The sequence below is a fragment of the Lissotriton helveticus genome, chromosome 7, assembly GCF_964261635.1.
Source record: "Lissotriton helveticus chromosome 7, aLisHel1.1, whole genome shotgun sequence".
NCBI classification, from domain to species: domain Eukaryota; kingdom Metazoa; phylum Chordata; class Amphibia; order Caudata; family Salamandridae; genus Lissotriton; species Lissotriton helveticus.
In genome coordinates this window covers 674,623,255-674,650,152 of record NC_136068.1, presented here as the reverse complement: position 1 = coordinate 674,650,152, position 26,898 = coordinate 674,623,255, and the positions used below count along the sequence as shown (strand labels likewise).

At 43.1% G+C, this 26,898-nt stretch overlaps 1 protein-coding gene across 2 annotated transcripts in view; it reads left to right on the top strand.

Annotated features, from left to right (window-relative positions):
- Positions 1-22,372, top strand: part of ARHGEF37 (Rho guanine nucleotide exchange factor 37) — a 360,439-nt gene extending 338,067 nt beyond the window's left edge. Inside the window, exons 12-13 of one of the 2 annotated variants that reach the window (XM_078652970.1) lie at positions 13,807-13,979; positions 20,267-22,372. In XM_078652970.1, coding sequence (XP_078509096.1) covers positions 13,807-13,979; positions 20,267-20,482 — 389 coding nt within the window. In that variant the 3' untranslated portion in view covers positions 20,483-22,372. The remainder of the gene's footprint in view (positions 1-13,806; positions 13,980-20,266) is intronic. The other variant, XM_078652971.1, reaches the window with a different exon arrangement.
- The last annotated feature ends 4,526 nt before the right edge of the window (positions 22,373-26,898 follow it).

Genomic DNA, 26,898 nt, shown 5'->3' with positions numbered 1-26,898 from the left:
TTCGTCGTCTTGCAGCCACCGAAACGTGTCGACCACTGCCTTGTTAATATCCTGCTATATGCAGTTGTTGCACTTGGTCATTCTAACTACTATGTTACTCTGTAGTTGAGTCCCCCAGATATGTTATGAATGTAGAGGTTTGTCTGGGTTTGTGTGAGTATGGTTTGAATGGTGGTGTGTGAATTTGGCTTGTATTTCTCTACCTGGGTTTATATTGTATGTTATATTTATTGTCTTTATTCTGGATGATTATTGATGAATTTATATAACTTATGATGGTGTAAAAACAAAAAAAGCTAAAAAAAATATATGATGATGAAAACATTTTTGATAAAAGAAATGAAATAAAATAATATAGCTTTGTAATTGTTGGAGTATTTGTTTTTTGATGAATCAGTTATCTTGGTTGCCCACACTTTACATTTGGATTAATTCTTGTGAATAATAATTTAAGGTCTGGAGGGACATTATTTTTGTGTGCAGGCACTGTTCAAGGCTCACCTTATGGATGACACCCGACTACCCAGGGCATAGCACACCCTTTAGGTATGACCACACCATGCGTAACAGGGCTTACTCTGAAGAACCCAACTCACCCTAAGGAGCTTCCCTACCAACCAGAAACTAGCCTAAAGTTCGGATTCTAGCCAGCCACTCTGAAGTTAGCCGCCAACTACCCAGAGCCTAGGTCACCATTGAGGACCTCAGAGCCACACAAAGCATTGCACCAATTTACTCAACATAAAAAGCCATATTGACTCAGCATAAAATTGCACAGCATTGTGCAAGCATCCATACAACAGTTATTAAAAGTAGGGCGAAGTTGTGTTCGGGTGCATCCACTGCAAATCTGCACAGCTAAGGATAACTCCAACATCCCAGTCAGACAATATCTCAAACCAAAGACATCTCACAGTGCTTCTCAGTGTTAGTTAAGCAGGAGACATTTTGTCTTTGTTTGCGATGTATAATGAGGGCAAGCAGGGGTTTGTTAGTAGTACTATATAAGTATTACCTTTCGATCTTGCCTTAAAGTCAGGAGCTGTATAGAACATTACTGCTGCCTGATTTACTTAGTTACTCTCTTTGCAGTTGTTTCTCCCCATTAAAGGCATTGTATCTTAATGGATGCAAAGATGCATTATGAGTTCTTTTGAATCCCCTAGATTGTAGTGAAACTGTCGCTTTAAGTACCTTTCACAATTACTCAGAGATGCTGGCGCATGTTTTATTTACATCCCACTTGCACCGCATGATATGGAGGACAGAGCATTTTCTGTTGTGCGTGTGAAAGAACAATGGATCATCGCTGGTCTCCTACGTCCCATTGTGTGAGTGGAATGTAAACAGCTCAGCAGTCTTCACTCTCTGGAAGTCCATGGCAAACTGATATATTTGGAAATTTTTAAAGTTTCAAGCATAATATTTAAACTTTTATATATTTTTGGACAAAGGGCTGGGAAGAGTACCGCATTCTGGAACACATTCTTATGTTTGCTATTCTCTGTAATAGAAACAAGCCACCCTGCTTTCCCTCTCAAAGACACACTTAGCCTTCTTGTTCCATTTAAGAGGCAGGACATCCAGTATTTGGACAGGTCACCTCATTAAATATAGTCTGAATCATAGATGCTTATAAACATTTTCTCAGGGGCCAAAAAGTACAATATGGGGAGTGACTAAGGGCAATTTTGGTACTAGTGGTGAGTGATGAACAGAAGAAAATGTGCTTAGTTGACTATGAATCACAAAGCACAGTACTGGGGTTTTATTCCACACCAACCTTCTCTATAATTAGTCCACAGTTGCTTGAAAAGACATAGATCTGAGCAGACACTGACTTTAACAGCTGCGATCTTAGGGGCATATCAGCAAGGGCCGGCGATAATTATCGCTCAGCGCGCTTAGCGCGAGGATAATTATCGCCGGCTAACGCTGAATTTTATCGCTGAGATAGTGTGCTATCAGCAACGCTTTTCTCAACAGCGATAAAATTCCAGGCGCAAGTTGCCAAATGTGTGATTATCGCTGGAAATCCAGCGATAATTGCACAACTTGATGATTGGGCAGGGCAGACTCAGCCATGATATCCACCTTCCAATGGATATCATGGCTAAGTCAGACTGCGAGCAGGCGTAAGGAAAGTAGCGTTAACCGCGGTTAGCGCTACTTTTCTTATCGCTATGCATGTTAGCGTGCAGCTTAATCATTGGAGAAATGTCGGTTAGCGACATTTCTCCTGTTATTTTGGGAAGGAACGCCCACTTTGCATCTTATTAGAGATGCAAACTAGGGCGTTTAGATAAATGGCGTGAGGCATGGAAACACGCGTTAGAGTGTCCATGCTAATAGTGCAATAAAATTATCGCTGCTTTTCGTGCGAAAAAGGACGCTAAAGCGGCGATCATTTTATCACTGGCCCTTGCTGATATGCCCCTTAGTTTCATTCCCTTACCACGATCTCTATGCATGGTGAGTGAGTACAAAGTGGGAGTGACATGGTTATCTAAATGGAATTTAAATAGTTTTGGGACAATAAACATTAGCAGCCACCATGGATGCTACCAACTACATGGCTACTACTCCACGACCCATAGAAAAGGCCTCAGAATTTCCTATTCTCTCCTAAAAATGCTCAGTTAGTGAATGCTATAACAAAAAAATACAAGAATTTACTGATGTAGGTCAGACACCTTTGCCCAATCCCCAACGCTAAATACAGCCCAATGTTTAGGATTTAGACCTGGCTGTCAAGAGATTTACATCTAATTCTGGCTTCACCACTTTGAAACCTTAGGTTGGTAGTAAAGACTGTATTAAAAATGTGGATACCTCCCCCATTTCCTTCTGGGGGGCATTCCCTGTGCCTCACTTTCAGAACCACTCCGTCCCTGGTTGTGGTGAAACCAATGGAACCCGAAGACGTGGGTTTAAATACCAGCTTTCCCATGGGACAACACTGTATAGTCTTTGTTATTTATTTATTAAGTGCATTCTCCTGCTCCTTTTTTTGCAGATTGTAATTACTTAAAATCAGGCTAATCGCCTGTAGTGATAAGGGCAATAAGAAAACTAGACTGGAACGCAACACAAATTGCATATTACCCCCATAGAAACAGGCACTCCCCAAAACGTGTCATAATGGAAAGTTACAGACCTTGAAACAAGCAGTCGCCCATTGCAATCTTTGTTTTTCTTGCCCAGTCTGTTTTTCATTTGTCCCCTTCTCCACAGTTATGTGAGGACATCCAAAAAAGCTCTTATAGAAAATACACCATCACTGACGTTTTCCAGGGACAGACCCGTAGCAGACTTTTTATGTAACTATGATTAGGATCTAAACCTAATGTTAATGGATACACGGGAGACTGTTGTCAGGTAATGACAGTTAGGCTGTCAAGTCAAGATCAACCTTATTTGGCATACTTGCCATAAAAGCATAAAACATATACAAACAAAATGATAAAGTACTAAAAAATTCAAAAGAGTCATTTTAAAATATTAATCTCAAAAGGACAAAAACATCAGCATGCATTAGTAAGTAACAATAATACTCAGAAAGAATACAGTGAGTAATCACATAAAATGCGATTTACAGCCAGTTCAAAAGTTAGCAGCTCACAGCGTCTTGTATTATTTAGTGCACTCTTAACAAAATTTGGAACTGCTTTGCACGTCTATTGAGACACATTTTGTGGGAACGCTATTGCAGGAAGATAAAACGTAATTCCTGCCTGACGCAGTACAGGTACTAGGAAGACAACTCTAGGACCCGACTATAAAGGATAAAATAAGGTAAAGTGACATGTGCTCTGTGATGAAACACTGTTACAATGACAAGGTAGTGATTTATAATTCCATGTACATGGTGTTGGGAAAACACATTAACATGGATAAGATTTAGCCTAAAACATGTTAACAACCAGCGGTGAAACATATTATCAAACCAGATCAAGCAAGGTTCGACAGTAGTGCCCGTTGATATATGGGGATACAACTCAACAGACTTCCTTTTGAACGCGTGCCTAATCTTTCATCCCTACAAAACTATTCATGTTATGATTTCACACTGGCCTTTGCATCAGCCCTAATGACGCAGGATGTGTGAACATATCATTAAAGCCCAATTTCAGAAAAACAGATTTAATATACACTAACCACGGGATTTTGCTAACATATTGTAAGGCTAAGCAGTCAGAGATATACTCTTTGTTTTTGTTTGATCTGTTTGTTGAATATTTTACATTGAATAGTAGAGTTTGCAAGCATATATATTTACATATAGAACCAGTAGGCAGTTTATGAGGCAGAGTGCTTAACATAGCATCGCAATGACATGAAGACATAACAGTCATCCGTTCTACCTTGTCAACAGCATGTGTCATACCCCAGGCTTCTCTTACAGTTAAGAATCTTTCAGGGTAACAGTTTTTCCTGAGTGCAATACAGTATAAACATACTTTACGTGTACGTATTATTTACATATATACATGGCTTCACTCCACCATGTCACTTCAATTAGTTAATCGATCAAACAACCTTATGGATAACATTTAACCAATAACACAACCAGAGTCATCTTACTAGCTCAGCCTCAGGATTCAGCCAGCATTTGATCCACAACAAGACTGGGTGGTTCGTATCTGGTCCCCAATAAACGGGATGCCCAGCTCCTCGTAGCAAATACAATTTGCAGGTTTTTTTTTACCCTGCCAGCAATCTATGGGTAAAACCATTTTCAATATGTTGCAGTTAATCCGCGTTTTGGAATCCCCACACACCAACCCCATAGACAGCAGCCGAAAAGCATTTTGATCTAAACAAGGCAATCCTCTCAGGCAGGAGTTTCTGATTTAGAGTCCTTGAAAAACAGACAATAGCTTCCCTATTTCTGCCCATTTGTAAGGCTTTCGTTTGAATATGTGCCTTCAATCTTAGAGTAGAGCTAAAAGTTATTCCTAAGTGACAAACATTATTTGTCTTTTTAAGTGAAGAACCCCCCCCCCTATTCTCATGCACTTTGTTTTTGTGTGGAAAGGCCCGCATTTCACGTATAGGAATTTGCATGGTTAACTTTTTTTTATGTTTAATTTTATTTTTCAAGTTTCTTTGCCTTTCCAAATATCACAGTGTACCATAACACAATTCTTTACCAACATATTTCCACATCTCGGTGTTATGCATGCATTCCATTGAGTTCTAATATCAACTGTATTGTATTTTTTAACCCATGCAGCCTGTTTACATAAATCATTTGCACCTTGTCTAACCTATGCCGGTCAAACATGTTGATGGTACATGTAAAAGATCTATATTATTAGTGTTGCTCTGGTGTACCCTGCACATCCCGGATCTCCCTCTCCCTAAAAGGAAGGTAGTTTGGTTTAGGTCTTTGTTGGAGGTCTAATCATTTCCCTAGTTCAGGGCCCACCACTCCCAGGTCCGTGTTTTCCGTCGTGCCTGAGCAAACAGGTGTGCAGGCGAGCAGCGGCAGCGTTGGCGGCTGAAGGAGCTACCTGGTCCCGGTCTTCCCGGTCTCCCGGTTTCTTGGCTCCCGGTTGAGCCATAACTTTGCCACAAACTTTATCACAGTTCTCCTGCGACTGGCCACCGGAGTTTCCCAGTCTACCGAGCAGCAGCGGTGGGGGCAGCGGCGACTAGAGTTTCCCGGTCCACCCAGCATCGAGGGCAGCGGCAGGATCTCCACGGTCTTCCCTCCCTACACAGTGGACTGAGGTGAGCTGCTGTGGGGGGGGGGGGGGGGGGAGTGGCAGACGGAGAGCGTCTGCACTTTCCCCTGGCCCGCAGTAGGAGTAAGATGAGTAGGAGGGAGCAGGAGCAGGGGGCCGAGAGCGCAGAGAGCCTGGCGGCGGTGTTGCAGTTATGGAGAGCAGAGAGCAGGGGGACAGAGAAGTGTGGTCCAACGTCGGACCAGCCACCCCCAGCCACCACAGCCCCCCAGCTCGCCCCATCAAGTGCCACAATTATCGGATAGCCAGGCACCAGACAGACACCTGATCACACCTGACCATCAGAAACCCCCACCAGGACACCCCAAGAGCTATGGGGAGACGAGTGGCGAAGAGTACTGTAGTACTTTCAACGCACTGCACCCGGAGAGCCTTTCTCCAAAAGAGTGAGGCCCGTATAACTTTAAGGAAACTCCTACAGCCCAAGAAACGAGGCCATCCATTCGAGGAGCCACCTATTTGGGGAGTGGCACACAGTCACTGAGGCTGCTGGGAGGCACCCAGCACAAAGAACAACCATGCGGACCAGAAAGTCAAACCTGGTCCAACATCAAGATAATCATCGCCCCCACAAATCAGCAAGGCGGCAAAAATCTAAGATGCTGTACCCCCCAGGCAGAGGGTGCGCCAAACCAGGGTTGGTCCCTAGCGAGGGGCTTTTGAAGGACCCGCAAATGGGCGTGACGCTAACAGCACCCGTAATTCCATCGGGAAGGACCACTCATACAAGCGAAACCACGGCAATCGGTAATAGAACCAGTACCATAAAGTGAACGACCACCACGAATGAGAACAGCGACATAAGAGTGTTCCTGCACTATACTACCTCAGACGATAAATTTGGTGAATCTGGCAAAACAGCTCGCACACCCTGTGCAGAAAAATCTGTTAGAACATCGTCAGACACCTACGTGGGCACAAGTTTAGGACTTCAACCAGGAATCCCACTTTCACCAGAAATAACCAAAGTTCCAGGCTCATCCAACTCATCAAGCTCTAACAACCCAGTAAGTTATACTTCAGGGATTGCTAATACGGATTACATGGTGAAGTGCGCCAACCCTCTTACAACAAGCGAATCAACGGAGGGCACCACCCGTCAACAAATTCAATACCATCAGCTAAACCGGCCCCCCCCCCGTCATCCAAAGGGGGTCAAAAACCAAACGGCAAGTCAATTGATCAGCTGACTGTGTTGTCCCTCAAGGCCCCAAACAGTGCCTCACTGCCTGGTCGAACAATCACCACGACATGGTCCAACAGCAATGACAGGGTCACAAATGAATCTAGTGCAGTACAACAGGCAGCCCCAACAGATGCACATCCTGGCGGCCCCAGCCCAGCCTCCAACATCTCCTGCACTACCTACATCATACACAATCTCCTCTGCCCCCGAACACCCGACAGTGAACTAGACAGTGCTAATAACCAAACAGGAAACAGCGGAGCACTTCTCAGTCAACCAAATTTATCTCCCGGCCTTTCAATCTCAGAATTGTGTAAAGCCTTTCCCTCAGTTGCAAGATACAACATTGGCACACATAGAGCTTCTTCAAGACTTCATTCGAAGCCCATTGACTCTTTCTCAGCACCAGCTGAGCTCACAAGTCAACATCTCTCATCTAAACGGCGCCCTAATCCCTCAAACTTCAGCTCTCAAAGGCAAACTCTGCCAAAATGCATGCAGATAAACTGGGCACCCAAATAAATATATTACAGTCGCCGGCCTGATCTCGGGGCTAGATTAAAACTGGAACATTTAAACTCACTGATACACAGAACCCAGGCAAACACAGCTCTAACAGCCAAACAAGAGGCCTGTGGCTGCAGTCCAATACTGCAGAATCTAGAAAAGCTCCCAGAGATAATGAGCACGCTAGTCGAGGACCTTAAGAACGAAGTTAACAGGCGACCGAACATCTTATATTACCAACAAAATACAAAGACGATCACAAGCACGACGGACTTACAAACCAAGGACAAGGAAGCCTCGCAAGAAACGACAGGGGTTATGGGTGATCAAACAAGCAGGGTTGAAGTACCTGAAATAAAAAACAGCTGCAATTTAGACAAAGGCCAAGGATCTAACACCAAGCAAAAGCCGTCAACTTCAGACAACCAACACTTGTCTAGAAAAAAAAAGAAAAAACTAAAAAAGCTAAACAAAGAAAAATAAATTAATAATAAAGGGTCTATCTGGCAGTGGCTCCAGTAAGAAAACCAGGAGACTGAGGCTCAGAATAAAGACCATCGCAAGATTAATACCTCATCTAAAAAAAAGACCCCAAACAAAAACGCTTCAGGTCTACAAACAGAAGGCACAACCAATATCGAAACCATCCTTCAAGGCACCTTAGGATATCCTACGGCGCATCTACCAAAGTCCCCAGACATACCTGAACAAAAACCAAGCTGGCTCCATAACAACTCACAAGGGCTACAAACTGAGAAAGCAAACCACCAACCAAATAAAAATCCGGAATTCATCATAAAAAGTTCTCCTGTGACCAAACTGGACAAGGCATGCACGAATATCATCGACCAAGGAAAATCCAAAACAAACAAATACGTTTGTATGCTAGCATCACCCCATAAGGAATCACAAACAAAAACTATATCTACCAAGTATAGGGAGACGAAGTCCACTCAAACACACACACACACAACTTATTCTCATGCACTGCCCACAACCATAAGCTCAGGAGCAATGCTCAGCGGACAGTAGCAAACTCAAACCTGCCTCGGGAAGACTTGGACACCCAGGCGAAACCAATTTGGAATTCTATAGAGGCCCTTGATGTGCAGGAGGCAACCCTTCAACAAAACCAGGAAGAACTAAAAGTATTGCTGTACCCCGAATACATCTCGCAGGGGAAATGGGACATTCTTAATCGTGGCAATCTCCTGAAACTCTGCGCAAACGAATCCGGGCCTAGAAAAAATTAAAACAACTGACATTGATAGCGTGTCTTTCCTTGCCCCCGGACCAAGCTAGACCAATGAGACAACAGAGTTAATCTTCGCTAATCCGGCTATGGCCGAGGTCCTGAAAGGAAACAACAAGCAACTGGAAAACTGGGGTATAAAAATCATGACCCCGTCTGCCATTAAATATCCAGTGATCCTGAAAAGTAGAGACCTGAAGGAACAGCTGGGACCTCAAGAACAGATAAATCAGAAAAGGACTCAACCCGGCCAGTAATAGCAACTGGGTCTATTCTCCATGGCACCAAAGGTGGTCCAAAAATAAATCTGACCAGCGATAGTTTAATCAAAATAACAACACGCGCCGAAGGGGGCAACCGCTCCTGCTCGACCAGGGGGAACACCAGCAAAGACTGGTCCTGGCTCCCACAGGCCCTAAACCCTAGCCCCTAACACCAGGTCCCTCGTAAGCAAGGAGACTGCACCATAAAAAAGGTTCGGTACCAACTGAGAAAGGTCTCAGCCCAGTAAAGATGCCCTCAGGACACTATATATCATGACCTGGAATGTCGCAGGGATCATAAAGCTCCTGCAAAGTCCATTGGCAATTACATTTCTTGAAGGTGCTGACCTAATTTGCACCCAAGAAACATGGGCAATCAAACCTACATCGATAAGAGGCTATGCAGAATACTCCAAACCTGCCACCAAAGGTAACATTTTCGGGAGACCCTCAGGTGGGATTTACATATACATTAAGCACTCGCTGAAAGTACACTTCGCAGAAATAAAGACCTCTTCGAATATGCTTTTGGCTGACACTCTGAAAGGCCTTAATACGGTTCATGGCCCACTATCAATGCTTCTGATCAACATCTACTATAATACCCATGGGCCGGGCTCCAAGGACAAGCTTACGCTGCTGATAAATCAGATAGAAACTTTGCTTCTAAAGTTTGCATCTAAGGAACCCATCATTCTTGGAGACTTCAATACGCACAAAATATGGGAAAACGCATTGCAAAACCACCGCTCTGGGAGCTTAGGGATTTTCAACGCCCTTATGCAAGCATATCATTTGGCAACAACTCACTCTCTATCTATAAGGAACAAGCCAGGGGCAATTATTTGCACCCACTTATAACAATCAGACCACAATAGATTACATCTTAATAAGCGAGAGATTACAAAAACTCATGTCAAACTACACTGTGCACCCACCGAGTGATCATGCAGCCTTAATGGTTCAGTTAAACATTACAGCAGACATTCACCATTTTCTACGCTGTATTGAGGCACCCAATGGGGAAGAACAGCATAAACTCCTCAGAAGAATCAAATGGGGGCCAATGTCAATTAATAAGTTCAAGTCTTGGAAACAAACGTGGACAGGCTGGCAAACCAGCTTAAACAAAAGGGGCACTATAGACGAATGGGACCATTTTGCCTACGAACTAGCCTCACTGCTTCGGGGGAGCATCACATACAGAACCCACAAAGACCCATCACACACCCTACTACTCGTCCCAGCAATCAAGGAAAACGCCAAACAATTAACCGCCAAACGCAGAGCTTATCAGAAAACCGGGCCAGAGTTTGCCAAAATGCAACTCAAAATAGCCGCAAAAAGCCATTCAAAACAGGTTTGGGTTGTGAATGCACGGAGGCAAAATGGCTGAAGATCTTTGAATGGCACCGTGTAAATCCCAAGAATTTTGGTGATACCTAAACAGCTTAACCTTCGGGGCCACTAACAGAGAACCCACTTGACACGGGCACCTGGGTAGCCCATGTGAAAACACTGTACAAGGACGATTCAAACATAACTCCTCTAAAGAGTCCCACAACACCAGGGGAGGGTACTGGCAATACCATAGCCGTACCGCCCATAAGGTCGGATGATCTAGTTCTTCCAGGCAAAAGTCTAGTCTGTACAACTCTAAAGAAGGTTCAACACAATGGGGCACCGGCCCCCAATGGCCTGCCTGGCTCTCTTTTTAGGGCAGATACAGGCTTTTGGACGGAAAGCTTTGTTCAGTTATATGCCGAATGCAGGCTCCTGGGGAAAGTCTCAGATTCCTGGATGGGATTGCTGTTGCACCCAATTTACAAGAAAGGGCCAAAAACCGACCCTAAAAACTACTGCATGATTGCCCTGCTGGACATTGAGGGCAAGGCTTATGCAAGCACTCTTCTGGCAGAACTAGCAGACTGAGCTGGCAACGAAAGTCTTCTGCCCTTCTTTCAAACCGGGTTCAGACCTGGGGTCTCCACTGTGGACTATATAATCACCTTGTCATACCTAGCCCAACAAGCGGTAGCCCACCAAACCCTGCCACTTTTGGCTTGCTTTATTGATTACTCAGCAGCTTTCGATGGGATAGATCGCACCATCCTTTGGCAGAAGTTGGCACGCTGGAACATCAGCCCGTCTTTACTACAAATTATCAGATCACTCTATTCACGAACCTGGGTAAGGGTTAAAGTCTCGAGCAAGTTTGCCACAGAAAAAATCACCATGGATCGGGGCTAAAGCAAGGCTGTGTCTTTGCCCGATGCTTTTCAATTTATACACTGCCGACATGGGCCAAGCCCTTAATGGAGCTACACTAGCCACCCCCAGGATCGGGCGCACAAAGATCCAACTGATACAATATGCTGACGACCTGGTACTTTTAGATCACACCAAAATCGGTTTACAAAAAGCACTTACTGCCCTCGCAGTTTACAACACCAAAAATAAGCTTGTCGCCAACCCTCCGAAGTCCAAAATAGTGATTTTTGGGCCCTACCCGAAAAAAAGTGGCCAAGTGGAAGCTGGGTCGGCTGACTTTGGACTCTATCTGGGGGTCTGGCTCAGCGAAATGGGCCACCCAGGGGTCCACCTGCATAAAGTGCAGTAGAAAGGGAAAAAGATCACCTATGCCCTCTGCAAATGATATGCCACCCTAGAGAGCCCAACAACAACAGCTATCCAAAGATTACTGAGGGCGAAACTACTACCATCTCTCAACTACTCGCAACAGGCATTCCCAGGGAAATTTGTGAAAGACCTAGAAAAAAATTCACTGCACAGCCTACAAAAAGCTATTTCGATTACCAGCCTGCACCAGGAACAATCTGATTTGTCTGAAATGTATCCTTAACCAACAAAAACTGGAGGAGATGGCGACCATCAGCAAATCATTTTATCTAACGGCGGCATGGGAGAACTCCATGAATGCCCTTGTAAAAGGCATCTTCCAAGAACCCTGCAAATCTTGGTTTGCCTGTCTTGCTTCTGCCAAAGACCTCTTGCAACTTGCAACAAAGAACTGGGACCCCAACATAATCAAATATGCCACTATCAAAAGTACAATAAAAAAGCAAGTACGCCTACGTTGTCGTACCCTGGACATGGAATCCTTGACAGCAAGAGGCTTTCAGGAGTTTCAAAGCCTCCCGCACACAGCGCACAACCTCAAACTTCACCTTACGCAGGCAGTGGGGAGACGAGCCCTATATAGGATCTTAGCAGCCAGACTACACCCTCTCCCCCTCAAAGAACTATATCCAACTGGGATAGTAAGGCCAGTCCTTGTTGAGTGCTGTCTTTGCAAATACAAACCTGAGTCCCTGGTCCATATTTTACTCTGTTGCCCGGCTCTGCGCCCAGTCCGCAGAATCTACCTCAGGCCCATTCTACTTCAACTGGGCACTCGCACTGCAAAGGAGGCCGTCCATCGACTTTATACGTTGGACACAGTGAAGCATATAGCCACCTTTGGCAAATTTGTCCACTATACCCGTACAAAACTGATAAACACTTCCCCCTAGGACGTCAGGCAGGCACTTGCATGGCTGCTGCCCAGCCACTTTTTATCATCTGATTGTTTTATCCAAGAAGGTAAATGAAATGTTTTAATAATTGTTATCTACATAGACTTGCTTTTAGATTTCTAGACTCTAATTCTGTCTTTTTTAAATGCGGTGTTTATATTTCTTAATGTAATGGTTTGAAGTAACCACACAAATAAAGAATTATTTAATTCATTCATTGTTAATTGTTAATAAATATGCTCTTAGTGGCTGTCAGATATCCCGAGGTTTGGATGTAGCCAGTTGCAGGCTGGCGTAGAGCTCGCTGTTTGTGTCACAGTACATCAAGCTCTTGATCCAAGTCTTTCTGTCTGGGATTTGCTTACTGCCCCAGCGTACAGCGGCTCTCTCTTTGCTAACAGTAGTGCTATGGCTGTATATATTTACACTGCTTTCGGGAGCTCTCGAACATTGCATGACTAACTTTGAAATCCAGGCCTTTCATATACTCCATAATGTAATTTAATAGCTTTTGGAGACCATTTGGCTCTCGCGCAATCAGAACCGCATCATCTGCTTAAAGAAGTATGGGGAGAGAGCGCTCTCCTATGTTGGGCACATCCACCCCAGCCCAAACAAGGTGTTAGACTGTCACTGTCCCTGACTTAATGAAATACCATAGAACACTAGTTAGCTGGAAAGATGGCTCAGTGAGTTGAGATCTCACTGATGACAAATGCAGTGATCAGGTGATAACTAATTTGATACCTAAAAAACCAGACCCAGCCTTTTCTCCTTCTTTTGGCAAAAACCAGAGTGCTATAAATTAGTTAAAGGTAACATCTGTTATTTACAGTGATTTGAAACAGTACTAAGTGCACCATAAAACAATAATATTTTGTCTACTTAGGGTCTGATTTAGATATTAGTGGATGGGTTACTCCATCACAACTGTGACGAATATACCATCCCCTGAAATATAAATCCTATTATTTCTTATGGGATTTATATTTCAGTGGACCCGATATCGGTCATTGTTGTGATGGAGTAACCTGTCTGCCGAGATGTAAACCAGCTAAATCAGGCCCTTAGTCTAAAATTCTGTCTACGCTCTTACATTAGGATCAATATATCTCTGTGTGGAATTTTCAAACTTCTAAGGCTTCCCTTAGTGGATTACATGTAATTTCTGGTCACAAAGTTGTATTGTCTCTGTAAATAAAGCTCACTCCCCGTCCACATGATCCGTCCCACTCCCTCTACTCTTGGACTGGGGTTAGGTGATTGGTGCTCCAGTGAAATTATCATCTTTCTATTGTTATCTGTCATGCAGGTAGCCGAGGCTATGTGCCCTGTGCAAAGCTTCAGCCCTACCACCTGCCTCAGAGTCAGCTGCAAGCCAAGCCTACACTGTTGTTACCAGAAAACGGCATGGAGAAGCGGCGGCATTCATACACCATCCAGGATCCCAGCCCACAGGTCTACAGCACTAGGCCAGTTTTCCAGGTAAATGTCTGTGGTGGTGTGAAGGTGGGAATAGTGAGAAGAGATTAAATTGTCCTTTGGAAATCATTGTAGTGCACCTTTCCCCCCACTGAAGTCAGCCAATAACATGCAATTGAATACAAATCAAGGTAGCAGGGTTAGTGCATCTCCAAAGAAGATTCCAAGTCAGACAGTGTCATCAGCCTTTGGCTGGTGAAATTATATAACTTTGTGAAATGACATTTATTTTAACGTAAATCTTTTTATGGGTTCTCATGTGCGTAATTGTACAACCTGAGATGGGCTCAGAATGGTATATTGTTTTAATGACATTGAGAGTGTCCACCTAAGAAATGTCACGAATGATTTACTGACGTCAATGAGAAGACCACGAGACTGCACTCTGCAGACACTCTCATCAGGTTGTGTTTTTCAGCCATTGAATTCACAAAGATGGCGCCTGGAAGAAACAAGTCTCAGGTGTCATGGCTCATTTAAATATGGTCTTATGTGAATGACTAAGACATTACATTTTAACAATGTTAGCCCATTTTCTTGTTTGTTAGTTATGAGTGTGGGCAAATTAACATTTAAGCTTTAGTTGAAAAGCCATTGAAATATCCCTTGAACTGACCTCAATAAGATGTCTGCCCTTTCTGTTTCATGACAAAGACAGAGCATTACTCAGTATCAGCCTTGTGTAGAGTTTATACCCAAGACTTGGAAAAGATGGTAATGCAAACACTTAGCCCTCCTTCCAAGTGTGCATTAATGTTGATTTGGGTGCAAACTGCCCCATCTGAGAAGTTTTGTTTGCAAGATTTCACCACGGAAAACATGACAGAAATCTTCGGTGCAAATAGCATAGTTTGCAAAGGGGTAAAACATGCACATTTAAGTGGTTAATTTGCAAAAGAATGATGCTGGTGCCCACAGCACTGCTCAGAACCCGGCGGCTGGTGCTATTAAATGCAACGCACTAAATACTAAGGCTGCATAGTCCTGAATCCCCCCTTAGGCCTCTTTAATCCACTACTAGACACTTCAGCCCCTTTTCCTTGCTTGCTGCAATTGTTGACAGATTTTCAGTCTTTCTCATCCTCCTTTTTCATTTGTTTGTGCTTCCTTCTCTTGCACTCTGGAAATGTGTGACGAGGAAAATGAAGTGGCGGTCCCTAAAAAGGAGTGCCAGAGCCCCCCGCTGGCAACCACTGGCTCAAATTAAGCACCGGTTAATACATTATTCCCATTCCAAGGAGCGCCTGGAATTGAGCCATTGATCAGGGAAACAAGTATAGCACTACACAAAGATGTTGAAGAGGACAAGTCAAAGGAATGTATCAAATATATCTAACTATGAAGAGGGTAACTGAGTCTAGGACTTTTCAGTGGAGTTCTACCAAAAAGTTTCCTGCTTACATTTTATCCCCGTCAGTTTCTAATTACGCACATTGTGTAGGTGATAGATGGTTCTGTAGTCATTATCCCTTTCCCACCTGCTTTCAGTGTGCTATGGACCACAAAAGTAGGATTGCTACTAAAGAGCTTAGTCATTTGACAAAGCTAATACTTCTGACCTTGAAAAGCTGGTGCCATGGTTAAAGGAAGTGTCGGACTGACCCGAAGGGCAATCGGGCAATGCATGACAGGCTGATCTGGCATATCAGTACGTGTATCTTTTTTTGGCTGTTTCTGGGCCTGTTTTATTGTCTGCTGGGCTGACATTAAAGAACCATTGCCTGCAGCAAGCTCAAGTCCGAGCAGTGTTCCATCCCTTGCAAAACATTTCTACAGTGTGTCCTTACACGTTCAAACGGTCCCTATTTGCAAACATGGTCCTGTATAATTCGATAGTGTGGGCCACTATCCAATTCGATAATGGGGTCACTTTTATTTTGGTGCCCAGGCCTATTTTCTATCCCATCTGATCCTGGTTAAAGGTTGTTTTGTATTTTTTTATTGCAAGCATATGCCACAATAATAGACAGAAAAAAACAATCTGCCGCCTCAGCATGGTGGCCATATACTTGCAACCAAAATTTTAAATCACTAAAATGCATAGAATGTTAATAGACCAGTATGGGTGCTTCGTAGAACAAGTATGGAAGCCCCTTTTAGGTCTAGCCTAGCGGCAGCGCGCATGCTCTGCGAGAATGCTGTAGTAGAGTACGAGAGAGAAGCTGCACCCACTCTCCTCCCATATTTTTCATTGGCTTGTGTCATTGTCTTTCGTAAATGCAGCTTTTGGATTCATTAATAGGCTTGTTAGTCCCCCCCTTAGCCTTCTTAGTATGGCCTTGTCTTCATTTGTAACCTTCCATGCCTACTGGCCCCTTTACTTCGGTTGTTACACAGGGGCTGTTATTTAGTCTGTAAGCACTATTTACTTTATTGAGTTTCTCTTACTGCAGGCCGGACATGCGCTGCTTCAGCTGAAACCGCTTGTGTTGTTTTTTAAGCAGCAGTGTCTCCACGTAACAGGGGTGCCCGCTTTCAATCACTTTAACCCGGCATTATCTTGTGTCTCTTTCAACCCCCCCCCCCTCTCCCCTCCCCCCAAGTAAACTGGATTTAGAAATGATTAGTAAATTAAGTCATGTGAATTCCAGGTAGAACATAACCGTGTGCTAATGGGCTGAAGCTGACAACAGCACATCTGTGTTACTTATCATCTGCACTAAGCGACCTGACGGGTTGTTTTCAAAAGCCTGTTTTATTAACAACAACAACACCAGCACCAATACCACCACCACCAATACCACACCACCAATAACACCATCTCCACCACCACTAATACCACCACCACCAACCAATACCACCACCACCACCAATACCACCAATAACACCACCAATACCACAGCCAATGCCAATACCCACCAATGCCACCATTACCACCAATACCACCACCAATACCACCACCACCACCAATACCAACACCACCACCAATACCAATAGCACCACCTCAGCACATCTCGCTCACTAGTAATAGCAGGGGCACTGTACGAGGCCGGAGCTGCAGCCGAGACCATCCCTACCTCTCTCCATGCCTGCCATAAAGCACAGCCCGCCCTGCACCAGGAGGTAAAGCCTGGGCCCTACTACAGCTGGAGTGTTTTTTATTAGGCCAAAGATAGCAACACATTACGCAGTGCCACACTGCACACTCAAATCACGGAGAGGGCAGGAAATAGCTCCCCCGCTCCCGCTCTGGTTCCTGAGCCACAGCAGTGTATTCACAGAGCGAAAGCTGTTGGAGCGCTTTGTTAGTGTTTATAGCTTGGATCATATGTAACTCTCAATTCACACTTTGTATCTGTGTAATTTACAACACTTACACATCTTCTTCACTGCGCTATTGATCTAGACGTCGCAGGCCGGTCTCTTCCTCTGATATTTATCATTAACAAGCGGTCAAGAAGGCCCTTTATTGCAATGCAACAGGTCTTGCATTTCCGAGAGTTTAAGCTATTAGTATTGTAAATGACAATGACTTTTATTTATGTTTTAAAACCCAAAACATAAATAAAAGGCATTGTCATTTATAATGCCAATAGCTCAAACTCGCCTGAATGTGAGACCTATTGCATTGCAAATGTTTGTTAATTTTAATGCTCATTACAGGAAAATATTCTTCTTGTTGGTGCAAAGAAAAGTACTGGATTTGAATAACTGTAACTTGAAGATGTAGCTTAAATAACCAATGATGAGAATATTTTTTATAAATAGTCGAAAAGGCTTTGGCAAAGCCCTGGAACTGAAGTGCTCTTCTTTTTATTCGGATTCCCACATCTGGTTAAGCAAAATGTTGTCACATTTCAAGACAGTCAGTGGTTGAAGTATGCTGACTAATTTGCCCAATGCTGTATGCTAAGGTGGGAGGAAGCAAAATGTGAATGACAATCAAAAATACCAATGCACTTGTGCACAGCCCTTAAAAAAGTAGACCACTTCTTACAAGGGTTGGGGCAATCTTTTTTCTAATTTCTGTTTACATTTAATTGTTTTTTTATTTATTTTGCAATGAACAAATTTTTTTTTTTAATCTACATATGCATGCCATCTTTAGACAGAGGCATTTTTTTAATGGTAAGGCTTATAACATATGTTTGCAAATAGGAACTCACAGGCTTGCTAATACCAGGCCTACTAGCTTTCCCAATGCTTGCTTCTGTAAAAAGTCATGTTGCAAAACTGATAATACAAGTAATTTGTTTTCTCTTCATTCACTTATTATTGCAATTCTGTTTCTATTTGCATTTTCCACTCACAGCAAGCATATGTTGCCTCCTTACACTCATTAAGTTACTCATACAGCCACTCCTGGGCATCCATTGGAATTCATGTCAACACACTTGAAAGGAGCTCTAAAGACATTATGTTTTTGTTCCAAAAGCTCTCACTTCTTACTTTCCTCTGCCTACCTTCCACCCTTCCCCCCTCTATCCTTTCAGCACTATTGCAACTGCAATGCTATGGCTACCATGCTATGTGGGTTTTATCCCTTCACCTTCTATCAGCAAATTCTCCTGTGCCCTATTTTCTGTGTCTGGCCCGATTCCCTCGGCAGAAATGTGAAAACAAGCCTACGTCTACCTGCTGAGCCCCGTGTGTCTGTCTCTGTCTCTCTCTCTCTCTCTCTCAGTCTCTCTCTCTCTCTCTCTCTCCCTCTCCCTCTCCCTCCCTCCTTCCCTCCCTATCTTTTCATGCATTTTGTGTTCACTATAAAAAGGTATAATAAAAAAAACACACTGGACCCTCGTAGCAATACTTTAGATGCAAAGAACAAAATGGTCAATAAAATGTATTCAAAGCCATTTATGAAAAACAATTTCAAGACACATATCAGCCATTCACAGCAAATTTTCAACAAGCCTAGGGTGTCCACGTTTTTAAACTCAACAGCGTTTCGATCCTAATAAATATGGTGGGATCATCATCAGGACCCAGGGGGATACAATGAGCCAGAGAGAGAGATTATGAAAGATAATGGAGTTGCTAAAGTCACAAGCCTCAGGAAAAGGGTGGCCGGGAATGGATTGAGCTGGGAATATCCTGGATACCCATAGAGGGCTCCAATCAGCCCGTTCAGTCTGGGTCTCAAGAATGAGTGCCAGATTCCTTCACTGGGCTTGGCTCAACCCAAAAAAGGAAATTCTCTGGTTGAGAATTTTCTGTAAAGGGCCAATGCTGTTCTTGTGTTTGTTGATACACTTGTTGATCAGGATTTATCACTTGAGAGTATCACCTCTAAAGAGAGCACTGAGCACACTTATATTGCAACAATATTCACTGCACTGCTATGTGTCTTCAAATTGTTTTTCATAAACTCCATTGAATACATTTACTCGCCATTTGATTATTTGCATCTAAACTGTTGTTACTAGGGACCAGTGTGTTGTTTGTTATAGTTATTATGCCAGGTACCCAGTGATTCTTGGTTTACCCTTGTTGAAAAATGATGACTATAAAACGGTGTCAGGTGTAGCAAAGGGTAATCAGTGGAAAGGGGGGTGTGGTATAAGAGTGAAAGACTAATGGTAGTGCAACACAGGAAAGAGTACAGCAGCAAGGAGGAATGGGCGTAGGAAAAAAGGAAAAATACTTTTGGCCGGAGTACCTAGGTGAATGTAGATTTAAATGGGAAAAGAGCACGGGTCCTTTGTCATGAATATTCAAGACGGGAAGAAGTTGCAACAGTTTGTAGGGGTCAATCTCAGCTTTGGGATGTGAGTGTAGAAGATGGGCACTGCAAGCATTGCAGATACATATCAAGAGGCACTGGTCAATGCAGCTGTTCTGCAGAGGTGTGGGTTTCAGAGCGGTGGATGATCAGACGCAGTGTGAGAACACATGAAGATATCTGGAGACCTAGGAATATTCAGTTGGGCTGAGATCTTTGGGTGCTTAGAAAGGTGTCCAGCCAGAAGTGTAAAGAGCTGATGTATACAAGTTTGCAGATACTAACCAGTGACGTGCGACCCTAGTGGCATGGGCATCAACTAGTTGAGGACTGCCAGGACTGTGTCAGAGTACACACAGATAGAAGACTTCAGAGCATGTTATGAACCCTACAGTGATGGTAATTAGACAGCTGGTTGGGTTTCAAGTCAGGTTAGGTAATCTTCATCAAGTAATGTCAATGCGCTACGCTTTCCCTGGAAGGTACTGTGAAATTCCTATACTCAATGATGCACATGCAGAATATATCGTTTCCAGAGCATTTTAGATAGTGTCTCTGATCTAAGCTGTTGTGGATGTCACATGACAGCAGGGCCTTACTGACTGTACTTTTTTTGTCTTTTCTTTAGATAGTGGCAGGATATGCTTTCACAGCAAGGAGCAGCCAGGAAGTCAGTGTCCAGCCAGGACAGCCGGTTACGGTGCTGGAACCCCATGATAAAAAAGGAAGCACTGATTGGAGCCTAGTGGAAGTGAATGGACAGAGGGGCTATGTGCCTTCCGGTTTCCTAGTAACTGTTCCCATCCATCCCCCTGGCTTCAGGCCTGGTCCCGGTGTGTCATGATCACCACAGAATACGTAATGGGGATTCCCACCTTCTAGATGGAAACCACAGAAGGAACCTACCTTTCACTCCTTGCCAGTCTCTACGAAGATAAATATGATACGGAAACAGCCTAAGCAAAAAAGCTGAGAGACAGGCAATGGCCAACTGCAGTAGAAGGCACCAATGAGAATTACAATTCTCTGCCACAAAACGCTCCTGAATGAAACCTGACCCTGGCTGTCCTGTTGGAACAGTGAACTATGATAACTAACCTTGAACGTTCTGCTCGGTGCAGGAGAAGAAATTATGAACCTACTATATTATGAGATGACCTACAAGAATGCACTATGACACTAATATACTAGATGGTGGTCCATTTGAACTGACTTTAACTACTGTAGGGGGCAGCATCCTATTTAAATAGACACTAAACCCCTGACAGTGGTGAACCTACATGAGAAGTCACCACAACTTACTTCGTGGGATGAAGACCCAGAAGACCTGAACGTGCCTTGACCGTATATGAAGACAGCGGTTGGAAACTGACTGTAAGCTACTTCATTGGAGGAAGCTATCGAAAACTATGGCCTTGCTATGGAACAAAGACGGGTGAGAAGCAACTGTGATTCGGCTGTATGGGATATCCTCCTATGAGATTTTAAGAGCCTACCATATGGAGCAGGGACTGATCGCCATGGCCGTTATGCTTGGATCAATGGTGTACCAAAACTTCTGTTACTGAACTGTCTCTAATATTTCGGAAGGTTGATGTGAACTGATCTTAGCTCCATGAGAGGACAGCCCATATGAACAAACTGAAGTTGAAAGACTTATGTGAGCTGCCCACAAATTCCTACATCTGACAATGGTCTATTAGAATAAATCATGGTTTGAACTAGGTAAAGGCATGCCGGGCACAGAGAGAATCAATTTCTTAATTTCCACACAGTGTGAAGAACGGTGGATGAGGAAGAAATAACCTACTGCTGGTTGCTGTGTGTATTTCAAGTGATCTGTGTGTATGCGGGGTGTGTGGGTGTCTGAAATGCTGTGTATGGTAAATATAAACAAATGGACTTGCAAGTGTACATTTACAAAAGGCTAGTTATTAGTGTTCACTCTTAACAGGCATTTATTTTTGTTTGCGAATGGTGTGCATGGGAGTGCTTTTTTAAATGCAGTGTGTGCATACAGAATGCGAGTGTGATGAACAAGCATGCGTGTGGATATTTCCACAAGTGAATTTTTTCCTGTGCACTCATTTTGCATTTGTTATCCTGGATTGTGTTCTGAGTTTACTACAGACACATTTGAAACTTTTGGAATATTAAATGCTGATCTGTCGCAATTCTTTACTCCCCACTGGATACCAACTTTGAGACGAAATTATTATTACAAATAAGTAATTACTTTCGAGATTTCTTCTGGCAACCACTCGTTCAGTATAGTGTGATTTATAAATTAAAAGAAATTGCAAATCAGCATTAATGCAATTGAAATTTTTATTTAGTTCCCAGTCCCAATGTCCCTACAAAGTGTACCCTTGAATTAAGGTAGAAAAGTGGCCCTAAATGGTTCTGCCGGATTTGCCTGCAACACCTGGCAATTTTGGTGATGGTAGACTCTATATAGTAGTGAAGTTGTTCCCAGAAGCCTGTGTAGTAGCTTTACATATTAACACCAAATAAATGATCTCAGTGAATAGAGTTGATGCTGCTTTTGAAGTGGTGAACTTAGGGTCTATAGATATTAGTCCCAATTTACAAAGATTTTGCTGTGACTTACTTTTGTAGTTCTCCTGCTTACTCCTGACTTCCACATTAAAGCTGGAAATACTACTGGCATACTCCTGGAATGGAATAGGAAGCCAGAAATACTACATAAATAAACTCCACATACTCATAGCAATTCTTTTGTGAATGGGGTCCATTGCCTTCCTTGTAAAATCATACAAATCATCAACATTCTTTTGTTTGACTGCCTCCCAGGTTAACAATCCGTCATCTGCACAGGGCTTGCTAACCATATTACCTTCCATACCGCCTTTCACAATAAACGTATTTTCTGTCTGCGTAGTTTTCTTTTAGAGGCTAGCACAGTACACTCTGTTCTATAAAAGTTAGTTGAAAAGTACTCAAGTTACATGATAAATCAACATGGCAGAATGGAAAACATTTTTTTATAGAAAAGGGCTATCAAAACAGATATTCTTCAGTCTCAAGGGTCCAAGATAACAAAAGAGAATGGATTTCTGCAAATTGACAATGAAGTAGCTTGGCAATCACGGGGCATTAAAAATGCATTTGTAATGGTTTCCATAGTACACATTCCAATATAAGCAACTCAAATCACTCTATACTCTTTTATAATAAAGCTGTGCTTCTCTTATTTATCAAACAGAATGATTTTATGAGACACCCAAATCTCAATAGACCGTAAAACAGATTACCAAAAGAAGTAAGTTACTAAGGTCCCACTGAACCAAATTACCTGCTCATGGGTTATTGAAGTTACTAAGGTCCCACTGAACCAAATTACCTGCTCCTAGGTTATTGTCTTTCACTGACGGTCTGCAATGTCCTGCTTTGCTGCTGTTATTGTGATTGTGACGCTTGACCTTGGTTTGCCTGCCTAATATTGAAATGTGACCCAGAACCAGAACTAAGCTGGAGAAAAACATCTGGCTTGAGCCTTCATTAGTATGGTCACCATTGCTACGGGCATCAAAGCGCCCTTTTTTCATTATGCTTTCTTCTAATCAGAAGCTCTATTGGCCGCCAATGTTTGAAGTTTTATTACCTACTTAGAAATATGGAGCCTGAGGAGGACTACTGGAAGGGCTAAATACTTTTGAGGATGGAAACAGAAAACAGTCTAGACAATTGTGCTTGGTTCTCGACCCAATGTTCACCGATGAAAAACAATATGTGGAAGGAAAGAAGAAAGGGATGGCATCTCCTTTACCCTCCTCAGAGATATAATTGTCTCCTGAAAAGTAGCTTTGAACGATGAGTGTTTCTAGCACAATCAGAACCGCATTTAAGTATAAATCAAGGCTGAGACCATCTTCATCTGGTTTAATATTGTGATTGCTCCATAGTTAGCTTTGAAAAGGAAGCCAACTGTATGCTGAATAGAAGTTGGATGAGCTGTGTAAAGGAGGTTGTTGAAAGCCTGTACCTTCCTGTCTTGAACGTTGTCAGTGCGTAAGAGATGAGGGTAACCATTCTACCTCTGAAATGGTTATTGTTCCTCCTTTACTACCCATTTAGATAGGCCTTCCAGAGAGCTCTGAGTTAAAGAATTACAACGGGCACCAGTTTAAGCAAGGCAACGTAACTCTAAGGTGGCATCTACCTTTTCATTTTAATGGACTACACTCTCTGTCAGCAAACCTTTCAGCCTGGTTATTAGCCTGGTTGTCAGACTTGGCAGAAGGTATAAATGAACTCTAGTTTATCAGAGACCTTTGCTGGAGTTAAAATAGATTTAAGAAGTTGTCACCATTTCATCAGCAAAGGCCTTTGAATAAGGAAAAGGGAAAAATAATGTTGTCCTCTGGCACAACTGGCATGATTTCCAATACCTCCTGATAGAGTTTTCGAGGAACTTAAAATTAAAATTAAAGAGCACAACTATTCTATACTAAGCCAAGAACTCACTCTTCTTCCATTCCGAAAGAAGAAAATTGGCTGGATGAGGAGGGAAGATCTTAGCCTAAGCTCACCAATGCTGACCTGAGGAGTGCTGAAACTCAAGTTGGGTTAGTTTTTGTCCTCTTTTAATTTCCTGTGGGAAGCTGTTGAGCTTGTCTTTGGGGTCGCACAGAAGTATCCACCTACGATTACAAAAATGTCGTAGACTACTGCTTTGAACTTCTCATTCTGGCATTTTGCAACGCAGAAAGACATAGGGCGATCCCAAAAGTCACCCACGAATCTTAAACTGGGTAAGAAGAAAACCAATGTCAGTAGACATTCTACAATCCTCTGACTGGTGTCAAGATGCATTTATTACACACACAACAATTACTTCTTCCTCAGTAGTACCTCCAGACCAATTATTTTGTCCAACAGTGGCTGAAGAGTTAAGAGGATTCAAGACATACTTTCAAGTTGCAATGTCCTCTTCAAACACATTTGATGCCAGATTAATGCTGATCTGCAAGTGCGGGGTTGGAGGGCCACAGGTGTTGTTTCCTTTGAACTGAGTACATGCTTCTGCCCATGACAGTCAACACTGTGAAAAAAAGGCAGTAAAGACTACGGTTGTAAGCTTGGTACAGAGAATTCAGCTGTGGCTGTTATGGCCTTGGTTTGTGGACTGCAGAAACAGAAATACGGCTGTGTCAGCACTTTATATTCATGATACTGATTTTATTAATTCTGTCACCGGCGTTTGGCATCATTGAGCCTCAGTTGCTCTGCAGTCTCAGATCTGCATCACAGGCACTGTTCTTCAAGGACAGGGAATGTCACAGTGTCTTATAAATAGAAGTCAATTTGTGAAAATTCCACAGGTCATTTTGATGGGCAAAGGTCTATTTTATCGCCTAAAATAGGGCTCTTTTTTGTCTTTCGTATTGCATGTCATTCTTTACGAGCATTTGCGGATTTCTGTCACTCAAGTGCATGGATTCTCTTTACACACGCTTTGTGACATTCACATTATATGCTAATTGAATGACATTGAAAGCCCTGCAAACCAAACCTCAGTCGATGTCTTGATCCACATAAATCCTCATAAACTGAATCAACCAAAACAGAGTTAGTGAAGGTTGAAGCCAATTACCAACTTGGAATTTGTGTGCTCTGCTCCTACTCAAAGTAGCACTACCCCAAAACCAGCTTTTTATATGGTCATAGCAAATGGGATAGCGAAGCACCTGCCCTCGATCCTTCTAAGCTCGGTTGTTAGCACACTTGTCTGTGAAGCGCTGTCCATTGTTTACATCCACCTACAGAGTGATTTCAGTGAATGCAGCCATAGCTTCTTACTTGGACTACAGGAGTGCACTCTTTTCGGCACTGTTGGAATGGGTCGAGTGTATTAAAAAACCCTGCTGCGTTTCTATTTCTTACTATTAAAAAGCATGAGCACATCACGTCCCCTTCATTAACATTCACTGGGACTGGGAGATATTAGCAAGTCCGTTCTGCTCTAATCTTGAAACCTCCTGTAGAGGGACCCTAGTACTTATCGTGCTCCTGTCAGAAACCTGATAGAATCCTCCAGCAAGGAGTTCTTCCAGGTCCCGCTGTTCCAGGATTGAATTGTTAGGCAGGGTTTTCTCAGTCCTAAAGTCCATTTTTTTCAAATTCCCACACGTCGATATGTGTCTACTTGGAGAACATTTGAAATGCCGGAAAGCAAGTGATATGCTTGGTTAGCCTATGTTTACATGAGCAGTGGGCGAATTGAGATCTCTTTGGTACCATGTTCCTGCTTTACAAATCTCTTGTTCATTCCCATTTCATTCCTCCTCTCTCCTTGCCTTACTTCTTCTGCTACAAAGGGATTCCACCAGTGTTGAAAAACATGTCCTAAAGCCTTTTTTGGCAGACCCTTATTGCAAGGTCTCAGTGAGGAGAAAGATGCTTTCTGGAAAGAAAGAGATGCAGCCATGCTGCTAAAACCTGACCCACCATCACAGTCTGGCGATGATAATGTCCGATGTCATGGAGCAGTGGGATGAACAGCCTGAAGTGGCTGGGAACCCTAATCCAGCCAACAGTAATCCAGGTTACTCATACCTGGCATATAAGCATAGCCTTCCGGATATTCTAATAGTACAGAGTGCCATAAGAATTCTAGAGAATGCATCTGGAGCACTGAATTGCATAAAAACTATTTTGGGCAAGGCAACAACTAATTGCCACCAAGAGGTAACCACAGTGATGAGAGTACTGTCCATCTTCTGGCTAACAATTATTGCAAAATTCTCCACCCTGTATAAATACAGGAATCACTGGGTTCAAATATACTGACTACATTGAGAGATTCAGAGTGGCCCCTCAGTGTTTGTTCTATGATGGAAATAACATGGAAGGAGAAAATACCACAGGGTCATTATGGGTCTACAGTCCGCTTCACATGGTCCCTGATGCAATGAGTGGCTCAAGATGGAGGCTTTGACCATGCCTTCCCAGATACTAACAGACATACCTTCTCCAGGAAAGGAGGTCAGCATCTTCCTTGTTAGGACCGCAATTAAAATATGCTGCCCTCCTTGCCTCTTTCCTTCTGACCCTCAGCATTGATCACCAGCAGGGAGTGACTTCGTTTGCAGATCTGCTACCTAACATGTCCAGCAATTGTATGATGGGACGTTGAGCGTGTGACTTGGGGGTGTAAGTTGAGTAAGCAGCGTGTTGTGCCACTGTAAATTTTATTGATGTTATGGTGGGATTTGTACCTATCTCTTTTTATTTCAT